At 36.6% G+C, this 12,957-nt stretch overlaps 1 protein-coding gene across 1 annotated transcript in view; it reads left to right on the top strand.

Moving 5' to 3' along the window:
• Positions 1 to 12,957, top strand: part of gbe1b (glucan (1,4-alpha-), branching enzyme 1b) — a 140,347-nt gene that overhangs the window by 52,740 nt on the left and 74,650 nt on the right. The window contains exons 8-10 of the mRNA XM_079609304.1: positions 1,388 to 1,503; positions 2,028 to 2,155; positions 5,170 to 5,268. Coding sequence (XP_079465430.1) covers positions 1,388 to 1,503; positions 2,028 to 2,155; positions 5,170 to 5,268 — 343 coding nt within the window. The remainder of the gene's footprint in view (positions 1 to 1,387; positions 1,504 to 2,027; positions 2,156 to 5,169; positions 5,269 to 12,957) is intronic.

Below are 12,957 nucleotides of genomic sequence, written 5' to 3'. Positions count from 1 at the left end.
AAACAAAAAACACTTTATAAAGGAAATAAAAGAGTGGAGGGAACTCCTGGAAGGAGTTCCAGGATCGGAGACTTTACATGACCAGGTCGGGTAGTAAGAGCAGGAAGGGGCTAGGGCAGGAAGAGCGTTTGGCTTTTAAGGAATGTAAGGATAACGCCTTCTCCTGGTGGATGGTCCAATCACCTTCAGTGATTTGAGAGCGGGAGACTTTTCCTTTGTCTTGTCAAGACCCCAGTCTGTGTAGTTTATGACAGAGCTCCAGGACTAGTCATTTCTATGACTGGCAAGAATTCATATAGAAATAATCATACCATTGCAGTCTATAATCGAGATTCAACTCCGTTAGATTTAGAGAATTACAACGACATCAAACACTTCAAATTAAGGTTATGTGATAACGAAGTTACATAAAATATACAGATTAGAAGCATTTAGATTTTGATTAGTACACTTTAAAACTTACATTAAATCCCAAAACCTGTCATGACATATAAATGGCAACACAGAATGCATTTGGTAATGTTTTAAATATGATTCGCTTGAAGAAAAGTCTCTTGTGTGTGTGTGTGCTTCTGGAGACACGTGGGTGTCCTGGCGTGAGGAATGTGTGGTGTCCGGTTACATGTTGGAATGGGAGAACGAGACGAAGACCTCTGGTCTTCAGGCAAATTAATGAAGTGTTCGCGATTCCCTAATTTGACCAGATGGCAGTCAATGTTGCTACAATCAACACACCCAAAGCTGCACAGTCCTATACCTCTTCATGGGTTCGACATTTTATTCGGTTACTTTAAGCAGTTTTGATTTATATGTCGTTTAATGTTTGATGATCACGTTACATCACGTTAAAACAGCTCAAACAGTAGAGCGTTGGCGCTTGCAACGTCAAGGTCATGGGTTCGATTCCCAGGGAAAGCAAGAACTGATAAGAATGTAAATGTGTACCTTGAAATGCAATGTTAGTCGCTTTGGATAAAAGCGTCTGCCGAATGTGTAAATGTAAATGTTTACGGCATCTTTCAACTTGTATAAAGCGTTCACGTCCTCGTAGAGCACGTAATTGCAGCTTGTAAGCTAGGAATTTTCGAAGAGCTCTTACTTGTACCACGTGACCTCTGCAGATTCATCTAGCCATTAGAAGTGCATGATTCCCAGTTTAAGGACGAGAACAGCCTCAAATAGAACGAGCCGCAAATCAGCATATTATAATGATTTCTGAAGGATCATGTGACTGAAGACTGTAGTAATGATGCTGAAAATTCAGCTTTGCATCACAGGAATAAATAACATCCAGGTGTATAATGCAAATTAAGATGAATGTGTGTGTGTGCGCACAGTTTGTAGTATTCATGTCAGAATTGCATAATAACTGTTTGTGTTTGTGTAGCTGGGAGGTCTTGCGTTTCCTCCTGTCAAACCTGCGCTGGTGGACGGAGGAGTACAGATTTGATGGATTCCGCTTCGATGGAGTCACTTCTATGCTCTACCATCATCATGGGATCGGTACGTCCATGGAAAATGAAACACTTGATGTACTTTACTTATGATTACCATACACAATAACCTTCTCCCCGTGTAAATGTCACAGGCTCTTATTGTAGGACAGGTAGAAATGCCTTTTCTTGGAAGAGCGTTCGTTCCAAGGGCATTTTCCATACACAGTGTTACGTAAACTCTCATATATGAACGGAATTAAGAAGGAAAAGCATGTGATACAAGTTCTTTCAAGCAAGAAATTAATTACACAAATTGAGTGGCAAAGGTTACCCTGACATTTTTCTCTTTTCTTTTAAATTTTGTACCACTGCTAATGAATATGGGTAGGCTTGCAATCGCTTTGACTAAATCCTACTTGCTTTTAATGAAAGATGACATTAGACTCACTTAAAAAACAGTGTCGTAGCAAGCTGGTTTCTTCATAGCTCTTTTTAAAATAAGTTTTGTGTATTTGCTAGGTAATTATTATTCAAAATTGAACTGTCAATTATGGTATATCTGACTTCAACTTCATGTTCCTTGATGCTCAGGGACAGGATTTTCTGGGGATTATGCTGAATACTTTGGGCTTCAAGTAGATGAGGACTCTCTTGTGTACCTCATGTTGGCAAACCATATTTTGCACGCTCTCAATCCAGACTGCATCACTATTGCAGAGGTAAGGCATATGTTTTCTTCTGAAATACACTGAACCATAGAAGCTGAGCATGAAGAGTATTTATGAAATGTCAGCAGTTCTTTAACTGAATTGCTCCTGTTCTTATTCTGATGCTTTGACATGACAGTAATTCTACAGTAAGTTCGCAAAAGCCATGGCTTATACTTAAAGCTGCAAAAATATGACTGTTTTCAAACAGGTTTTCTTAGACAATCCCCATACAACTTGTGAGCTCTATTTCAAACTCTTAGGTCTGCGATAGCTTTGCCTGAGAAAGCAAGACCTGCATAAAAAATATTAATTATGGGTAATATAATATGTGTAATACACTACCATTCAAATTTTTTTTTTTTGTTATTGTTGAAAGAAGTATCCTATGGTCAGCAAGGCTTATATTATTATTATTATTAATTATAATAAATATTATTACAATTTTAAATTACCATTTATTTATGAAATAACTATAACTGTCTTTGATGGATTGAACGTTCAAAAGAACAGCATTTATTTGAAATATTTTGTGATATTATTAATGTCGTTTTAATCAATTTTATCCTTGCTAAATAAAAGTATACATTTTTTTTTTTTTAAACGTATTGACCCCAAACTTTGGAATAGTAGTCCATATGTATATATATGTGCATATAAATTATTTATTTGTATTTTTAAATTTTTTATTAAAACCATAAATTAGAGGTACCACAACATATCGTCGCTATCGGGTGGAAATCAAAATCTTCACGAACGCCACTTTACTGGAAATGTAAAAGAAAACCACTGTATTTTTAAATACTTAAACACTGTGATGTCAAAGTTAATATTGTGCCGTTATGGGCAGACACTTGCATGTATCTTTATATTATTAACAGTTTACTAAAATCAAGCTCAAATGGAGTCACAAGGTTTTCGACCAGCGAATTTTGAGAATTTCAGACATACGTGTTTCGTAAGTGCATCACATTACATTTGATCAGTTATAAAGTTTACTGCAGCTACGTGGCGCTCAGTCTTTTTTTCCTGTCATTTGGTCAAAATGTTATTAAAGATAAAGTGCTACGCACAGGCTATTTATGACACTTCTGGCTATCACTCGACAACAAATGCTAGACTACACTCTTCTCCGCTCCTCAAATGCTTAAAACATTCGCCTAATTATACATAGTGTTTCTTGAGTAAAGAAAACGCTGTACTTATTGAAAGAAACAGTTCTTTATTTACCCTTGCCTTGCAAACAAGCAGAGAGAATCCAAATTGCGTGCGACACTTCATTCACAATAGAGGTGAGTGAAGTTATGAGGTTTGACTGACAGTTTGAGGATCCAATGGAGTTACCAGGTCCAGTCACAAGCTCTTTTTAACACTTTTCATTGGTTACATATTTGTAAATCCCACAGACATACATAAATGGTGACCAATAGTAATGATTTATTAAAAAAAATGTTTTATAATAAATTGACAAAATATGGAGATACAAAGTTTCCACCCGACTGTGACAATATACTAATAAAAAGTAGTAGTGAAAAGTGGCCGTACCAGAAATAATAATGTAATACACGTAATACACGTCAAAACACTGTCAACAACTCTTTTGTGCTAGTTTAAATATGCAAAAGCACAAATGAGATCAGTGAATAACTATTTAAATGAGTAGAAAGCTGTCTCTCTTGCTGTACTGGTTACTCTGTTCTAATATGCGGCGGAATCATCCGAAATGACCACAATACCTTTAGTCATGGCTCGATAACCTTAATCTTGTCAACAGCGACACTGTATCCCAACTCCACAAAGACAGAATTAACCTTCAGAGCCAACGGGACACAGTGCATTAAATTAGCACTCAGTGGCTCTGTCTAAAGCCATGATTAATGAGACCACTTACTTTTTACTTACTTTGTTCTGTGTTTTGTAATTAGTGGACAGCGCCCACCAGAGATATCATCTAATTCTCTTTTATGAGCTCCATTGATAGAGCTGGACTGTGAATACTAAAGTTTGCTTACATTGCAGGAAACAATTAAATAGCATAAAAACAGACTACAAATATAACTAAAACTAGGGCCACAGTGCTGAAAGCTACTTTTTGCATTCAGCGTTTAATTCCATTTTGCACAGCACTGCATATTATGTGATACCCTGCAGAAAAGACTAGCATGGCTGGAGACCACTGCTAATCTAGTCAACGAAATTACTAGCAAAAATGAATGAGTTTTTTTTATTTTGTCAGCAATAACACATTTGGCTGGTCATGTGATCCCAACATGTCCGCCCCCGTGAGGCGACCCACTCCATGTATATAAATAAATTAACTTTTATTATGCCGGATATGACTGGAGTCATCATTATATTTTACATTTCAAAACATATTTTTCAAATACATTAATCGTTTTTGATGTATACAATTATTTAAGGATGTTTTTAAGTTCCACTCCATGCATATATTTACTTTTATTAGGCCAAATAGGACTGGAGTCAGTCAATTTTTCAAAAATGCATGATTCGTTTTCAACGCATAAAATGTTTTTAGGATGTTTTTTAAGTTCAATTCCATCCATGTATATAAATAAATTTGCTTTCATCATTATATTAATTATATTAATCACATTTTTCAATACATTATTTATTTGTAATGTATAAAATATTAATTATATGAAATGGAAATGTTATAAAATGTTTTAAGGATGTTTTTAAGTTCCACTCCATGTAAATAAATAAATTAACTTTTAGCCATCATTATAATTACATTTTCATTATATTAAAAATATATTTTTGAAATACTTACTTTGAATACATTATTTTATTTTTTTTCAAAAAAAAAAAATTACCATGTGCATATTTTAAATGTCATAATATGGCTTCTAAAGTATGGCGAGCGCACAAGTCATATGAATCACTTTTAAAATACTTTTAAGCTACTTTTGCCATTTTGAGCCACATACCCAGTCCACACTTGATTTTTGGCTGAGTTATTCCTTTAACAATATTTCTAACCTCTCCATAATTGTTGTGTTTCTAAGGATGTGTCCGGTATGCCCACCATTTGCCGTCCAGTCAAAGAAGGAGGTCTCGGTTTTGACTATCGCCTGTCCATGGCCATTCCAGACAAATGGATTCAAGTGAGTGTAACATAAATTGATGAATAACATAAAAGAGAATGTGCAATTAGCTCACTTACATTCAACATCATGAACCAAACTAACGTGCAGTCCTGCTGTAAGTGTAACCAAAGACTTTATACAAAGACGGTGCGCTTATATTGCTATGAATGGGAGAAAATGCATTGTGCAATATGGCGGAATAAGTCCCGCCTTCTAAATAAAAGAGCCAATCAGCAATTGGTAAATTCATTGCGTCACTGCAGCTGCCGTTATAAGCTCCGGTTGCTATGCTGCAAATGTGCATTGAATGTTTTTGGCGGGCTCTGCAGTTTTTTGTCATGATTTGAGCGTTAAGAAAGTAAATTTATGAGACCGTTGTCGTCAGATTTAATTGATGATTTCAAATATGAAATTGAATCATAAGCTTGGTGAACAGCTTCGGAGATTTTGATGTTTCCCCATTCAAAGAGATAGGAGCTGTACTTGCGTGACTGAAACAGCTGCCCAAGGGGCCTTTCAAAGATGGCCGCCGAGTGAAATGACTTGCCTTAAAGGAACTTTGGTGTAACTGACAACTTACCTCATTTTACTCACATTTCAATACATTCCCAGCGGATAGTGGCAGTTTGTTTGCCCCATATCGTGCTAAATATCTCATTCATCATTCATCACGCACTTGCCCTGCTTGTAATTTGGAAGCAAGACGTGTTTCTATCTTTTTCTCTGGGGAATTAGATTTAAAGATACTGCGTCTAGAACCAGCTCCAAATCTAGACTGACAAGCTGTGGATCAGATAAATAGGGCGTATTCAAATTTTTCTAGGCAGATATTTATAAATTGTCATACACTTGGAAACTGGGATGCGTTTTATACTTGTGGTCATGTTTTTTTGTCTTTTTTTGTGAGTGTGCATAATTAAAAGTATAATTATGGGCAATTCTTCAATCATTTTTCTTAATTAGGGTTTCTTCTGCGAGTTGATCTAAAGCATTCCTTTGTTCTTTCTGTGCTGTTTCTGTGGATATGCATATTAATGAAGGTCTTCTCATTATGGATAAATATATATATAGAGAGAGATTTTGTGATTCTTTTCTTTTCTTGGCAATAGCACAAGGCAAAGCACATCTATCAGACTGATCAGAGAGCCACAGTTTATCAAACTATCAGTTTGAACCCTTTATTTCAGCCGTTTGTTATATCTGTTCACTACTATGTGTCTGACCCATTGGTGGGTTTAGCTAGATATAATAATTGGACGTTTTTATGAAAATACATTTTAAATTCTGTATCATCTGAAGTAACTAGAAACCAGTTTGGTTCATGCCATTTGTCTCTGTGTTAACTCTTCGGAGTCTTGGGATATTTTGGCCGTTTTTGAGGACTTTTTTTATTTTGCGACCTAAACGAATGTTTACCATACTAATGTTTGGTATCATTGTTTTCAGCACAACATCACCTATATGACCAGACAATTAGTTTTTCACTTTGATGTATCAACATACTGGACCCAAAATTACACAAAAAACAAAATCCGAATAGAAAAATTATAGCTTTTTTTACTACAAAAAAACACAAACATGCTCAATGAAGCATTTTAAAAGGTTTAAAATGTAAACACAAGTTGTAAATGTCAACATATACAGGTACAATTCAGATATAGTCAAGCTATGTACAAAAAAATATGATTTACAAAAAAAAAGCGGGTGTAGCCACAGGCTTTTTTTTTCTTTTTAGCTTTGCCACTTTTTAAAACAGTTTCTGCACACAATACAGAGAGCTATATTTAAGGCCTTGCATTCCCAGAGTATGAGGGTTCCCAAATAGTGCAAATACAACATAAAAAAGGTAAAACTGAGATCAAATCAAACTATATACAGCAAAAAGCAGGTGTGGCAATAGGCGTTTTTTTTTTTTTTTGCTTAGAAACTCTACAAAACACTTCATGTAGAATTAACCTATGACTAAGCCACGCCCCCAAACTCGATGAACCAATCACAGTGCGCATAGCTAACCCAAAACACTCGGACATTCTCTGCTTCTACGTCCATTGAAATGCATTGCAGTTAGTCAGTTTTCATTTGTTTTTGTTTTTTCTTGTCATTTTAAGTTTAAAATGGTCAAACGGTGTGCATGGGGTACATGCAACTCCGACACTAGGTATCCCGAGAGGCTGGGCGACGGTGTGTATTTTTTTACCCTTTCCCAAGCCACATCTCAACCGAGATAAGTGTCTGCTCTGGAGTAAGTTATGCGATCGACCACAACACCAACTAAACGTGGATAAATTAAACAAGGATGTCTATATCTGTTCTAAGGAAAGTCAACAACGTATTTGAACGTTATCTTTAACATCTCTAACGTAACGTTAGCCTGACATTAGAAAACGTTAACGTTAGCTTCAGCTGCGTTGTACATCATCATCATGTCACTTAGCTTCATTAACGTATCTGTAAATAACCGAGATAACAAATGTTAGCAATGTGGTGCTGAATGATTCATGTAAATACTGTAGCACCAAACTAACGGAGAGGTAGGCTACTCTTGGTAAAGATGGTAAAAAGGCTTGTCCTGGAAACGTATGCAACTTAAACCTGTACATATTTAATTTGATCATGAACCATTTATTACATATCGAAGCACAACATTTTAGACAACTCTCTACCAAAACAGTTTACACCTCAGAGACAGATTAAAATAACACAAAGTTTTGCTGCAGCGCAATTTCTTTTCTGCGACGCCTGAAGGAGGATTACACCTCCTTTCACGACTCATTCACAATACATCTTGACAAAGATGCATAGTTAAGGCCCTTTTGGTGACTTCGAGATGATTTTTGGAGACAGAAAGATTATATATCATCAATTGCCTCCTGTAAAATGTCTCCTACTGTGACATCTGCCATAGCGCCTGTCACTGAATGTTGACTGTTTGTCCGAGTGAGTGGAGGGGGCGTGGCTTAGCCATAGGTCAATTACACAGACAGCTACATTACAGGGCTTTCATTCCTTGAGTAAGAGGGGTTCCTAAATAGTGCAAATATACCATACAAAAGGTAAAATGAACACAAAATCAAACTATACATACATACAACTATTTACAACAAACATCAGTTGTTTTTTTTTGTTTTGTTTTTTAAGGTTTTCGTTTTCCTTCAACAAAAAACTCTAAATCTACTCCTAAACTATCTACACTACTCCTAAACTACCTAAACTATCTACACTACTCCTAAACTATCTACACTACTCCTAAACTACCTAAACTATCCACACTACTCTTAAACTACTCTCAAAATCTACTCAAACTCTTCCAAAAACTAGCAATAATATCTCTCTCTCTATGTCTCTCTTCCTCCTCCACTCCCTAAAATGTGCAGCCTGAAGAGCAGAGTCAGCAGATTCACACATTTTTCTCTGTTTTGTTTCATGACAAAACCCGACGAAGTTATTAGAATAAATGCAACGTCTGTCGCATCCCATCTTGCATTCTTTTACAAACGCGTCAATATTTTTTACAAAATTTGTATATAAAGTTGAAATGATCATATCTCCGGTTTTACTTAGTCTATCAACACAAAACAAAAAGTAGAATAGAGTTTCAAGCCAGGACTTTCGACAGAAGTGGACAGCAGCGCTCAACGAGACTTTATTTGTATGCTTTGATGTCTTAAACTGGTCATGTGACTTGATCACGCCGAGTTAAACAGAATAGTTGCGAGTCTTCAAAATCATCCTGACCACTTGAGGTTCCCAATGTCATATTTTTGGTGTTTTGCTTTAAAACCAATTCGCTTTGGCTCATAATGGTTTGAAAAGGATTGTTACACAAAAATAATAGCTTGGTCCTTAAATGATTCAACTATTTGTTTGCACTGCAAAATCTTAATATCCATTGTAAAACTGAAACCTTAAAGGGTTAGTTCACCCGAAAATGAAAATTCTGTCATTATTTACTCATCCTCATGTCGGACCAAACCCGTAAGACTTTCGTTCATCTTTTGAACACAAATGCATATATTTTTTGAATTTGAAGCTTTATGTCCCTCCATTGACAGCTACGCAACTACCACTTTTACGCTTCAAAAAGTTCATAAAGAGTTGAAGAGATGTGAATTGAGCAAAAGTCTTACGGTTCTGGAACGACATGAGGGTGAGTAATTGATGACAGAATTTAAGTTTTTGTGTGAACCAACCCAATAATTAAATGTACATGAATCAGGAATTTTGAACAAACGGGTCAGTTAAAATAGATATTGAGTTTTGAATACAATATACTCTTGTGGGGGAAAAAAGGTTTATTTAATAGGTACTAGTCTTATACAGTAAAAGCAAAAAAAGTGTATGTGCCCTGTGTACCACAGGGGTGACTGTTTGTGCTGAGCGCACAGCCTCCATGGAGAATCGGCATGCATTGCTAAACAAGGCTACCCAGAATACAAGGCTTTTTACCAGACCAGCAGCATCGGGCTGTCTGAACACTTTTGCCCCAGATGACCCTCTGCGGCTCCGCTCCAGCAGGCTTATTCACTGATGCACAAAGGTGTCCACTTCACTGACTCAGGATCAGTGTTTAGAATGGCATAAAGACTGTGCTCTTTAACTTGAGCTTTTTTCATACGACATTGCCCAGCATGCAGTATTTATCTGGGGCTTTTCATCCGACACTGCTATCGATTTCATTCTGCGTTGGGGTACAGATGAGACTGCACTTTGAGGGCACTCGGATGACTTGGAGTTTGTGTGAAGGAAGAAGAAGAGCGCATGGAGACTTAGAGAGAGTGTGTGACTCATATCTATGCATATGAGCCAATATATTTTTGACAAGGAAGTTGTAGATGGTCCCCTGCTCTGTCAAAAACAACAGCAAACCTGCACTATATATTATGTATGTATGTATGCATTACCACTACAGTAATAAATAATCCAGCATACAGTAAATTATTTCATATATATATATATATATATTTACATTTACATTTATTCATTTAGCAGACTTTTAAGCGACTTACAAATGAGAACAATAGAAGCAATTAAACTAGCAGTAGGACAACAGTATGTAAGTGATATATATATATATATGTAAACATTATGTTAATATTGATATAAAACATGATATATTTAAATGTTTTTGTAAAAAAAAAAAAAATCTGTAAGGAAAAAGTATACTGCTTCAACTTCAACTTTGATTTTAGGTTGACTTTTATATCAGTGATATAGCAATTATAAATCAGTGTTTATTTTTCACAGAGAATTAGGGACTTAATTATCATAAAAATAGTGCACCAGTGCAAATTATAATGGTTGTAGAAATATGCTTCTTTTTCCTTAAGCTTTTTTTTTTTTTTTTTGACTTTGGGGTGAAATATTTCTGACAGTGTTTTTGAGATCCCCTTAAAAGAGTAAACTGACTCTCATAGACGCTTTTAATGACGCATAAATCCAGCCCTGCTTTTAATGTCGCCTAACCTGTCTGATTAATCCGACCTCTGAGCCCGCGATGGCAACCCGACTACATCCCAGAGCCTCTGAGAAATTAAGATGTCCTAACAAGAGAAGCAGATAAGGCTCGCAGCACAAGTTTGCCTGATTTGATCTGATTACCACTCCAAAATGCTGTCGCTTCCAATGCATAGCATAACAAAAGCCCTCTAATTTAGCCAGTGCCCTTCTGTCCGAGTCCAACAAATTGAAACGTAATGGAAACAATTAGAGCGAGTGAAGAATGCTGGCGTCTCACAAGGACGAGAACGAAGCTCGGCTCTGTTTCCCAGCTAAACATACAAATTAACTTACGATTGGTCTGAAGTCACCTCTGTCTGTGGTGCTCTCCATCTCAAGCTGTTTAAAAGTCCATTAATGGAGAGAGAGTTACAATTCTTCATTATTTGTCAATATTTACTCACCTTAATGTCATTCCAAATTCATCAGATTTTTTTCTTCCGTGAACAAAACTATTACAGGTTCAGTACAATTTAAGCTCAATCAAAAGCATTTGTGGCATAATGCTGATTTAAAGAGTACCTATTATACTTTTTTGGAAATTACCTTTAATGTAGTGTGTAATATAGCTGATTGTGAATGTAAAAGTTTCAAAGATCAAAGTGCATGATAAAAGGAGTTTTAAGAACCGATTGTGAACTGCCTGAAGCGAGTTGTCAGTAATTCCAGTCTTGCTTCTTCCACGAAACTACGTAGGTTTGTTACAAATTTGCGTAATGCCGCTATGGTCCTTCATTGACCCTCAAACACTGTAATTGTAGCTGAGGCCTGGAAGAGTTTGATATGTGTTGTCGACATGTCGAGAAGACACTGTTTTCTGCGCTTCTAAAGCAAATCCACTTTGCATGCACTTCTAAGAGATAAGGACTCAGACTGGAATTGATACGGCAAAACCAACGCCATTGTTACCGTTCGAATCACTGCGTATCAAGTGCTGAGAAAGATCCGGAGCTGAAATTCAGATATGGTAATGGTCGTTCACATCTGGTAAACATCTGACCATTTAGAGCAGAGGAGAGCAGGCTCTCGGAAAGGACGGGTTTAGAGAGACCGAATCATTCATCGAACCGATTCAGACACTGATAGAAAAGAGATGATGCTGCAATGTTTATTATGAGAAAATGAAAGTGATTTTTCACCTTGGATGCATGTAAACTTATTGTAAGAGACTTCCAAAACCAAATTCAAGGTTATGGAGAGGAACTTAAAATAAAAGTGAATGGGACCCATTTTTTGAGAATTTCCAAACAAAAATGTTAATCTTCTAAATTTATAATAGGACTTACATTAACTCTGCTGTCAAAACGTGTGCATTATTTGAACTGTAAAGCTGTTTAAATCCTTTTTTTTTTCTCACAGCATTACATTGTGTAAATGTGTAACTTTTTGGCCAAATTGTGTAGCCCTATGAACAAGGACTGTGGGAGTTGGCCTAATTCAGCATGTTGAATCGGCGTCTGGCCATCGGCGAGAGAGATCAGTTTACTGAACGAGTCAGTGCATGAGAAGTGACTCAAGCGAGCAAAGCAGTCAAGACGGCACAGACAGAAGGCTGTTCTAATTGTACTTAATCTTACCTGAGCATTCCAATGCACAAATATTTTCATAACTTGAGCCGCCTGGAATGAAGAAAGTGATCAAAAGCGGTGTTTTTTTTTTTTTTTTTTACAGTTTCTGCAGTCCTAGATTTGATTTAACTTTTTGAATTACATATAGATTATTGATACCTGCTGATATAGACCGTTATTTTCTTACACGCAGACGCAGAAAGCATGTACTAATTGACAGTCTCCTGTAGTTAATTTGGTGTGTTCAGCTCGTTGTGCTCGTTGCCCGAGAACATGAACAAATATCTTCTGTGGAAGTCTCAGAAACAAAAATGTTCATTCAATCATTGCATTGATAGGATGTACCTGCCTGTCAACTTACAGTATGCATACCTCCGCGAAGACATCACACTTCATCAGCGTGTCCCGTAAAGCTATGCAGGGTTGTAGACGAACAGCCACCGAGCGCCAAAAACAAACGGAATCAAATTCCTCCTGAACCAAAACAATGATCTTATGCACACAAAGATGTCAACCCGGCGCTGTTCACATCCTCAGACTCCGATTTATGTGTTTCTCTGGCAACACTTTAAGCGTTGAAATGAATCTGCAGCAGTCAGGTGGTACAAGTCCGAGCTCTGTAAGTTGTTTACTTTCATATTAT

The sequence above is a fragment of the Phoxinus phoxinus genome, assembly GCF_949152265.1.
Source record: "Phoxinus phoxinus genome assembly, chromosome: 4".
In the NCBI taxonomy this organism is placed as follows: domain Eukaryota; kingdom Metazoa; phylum Chordata; class Actinopteri; order Cypriniformes; family Leuciscidae; genus Phoxinus; species Phoxinus phoxinus.
This window is presented reverse-complemented; position numbering and strand designations above follow the sequence as displayed.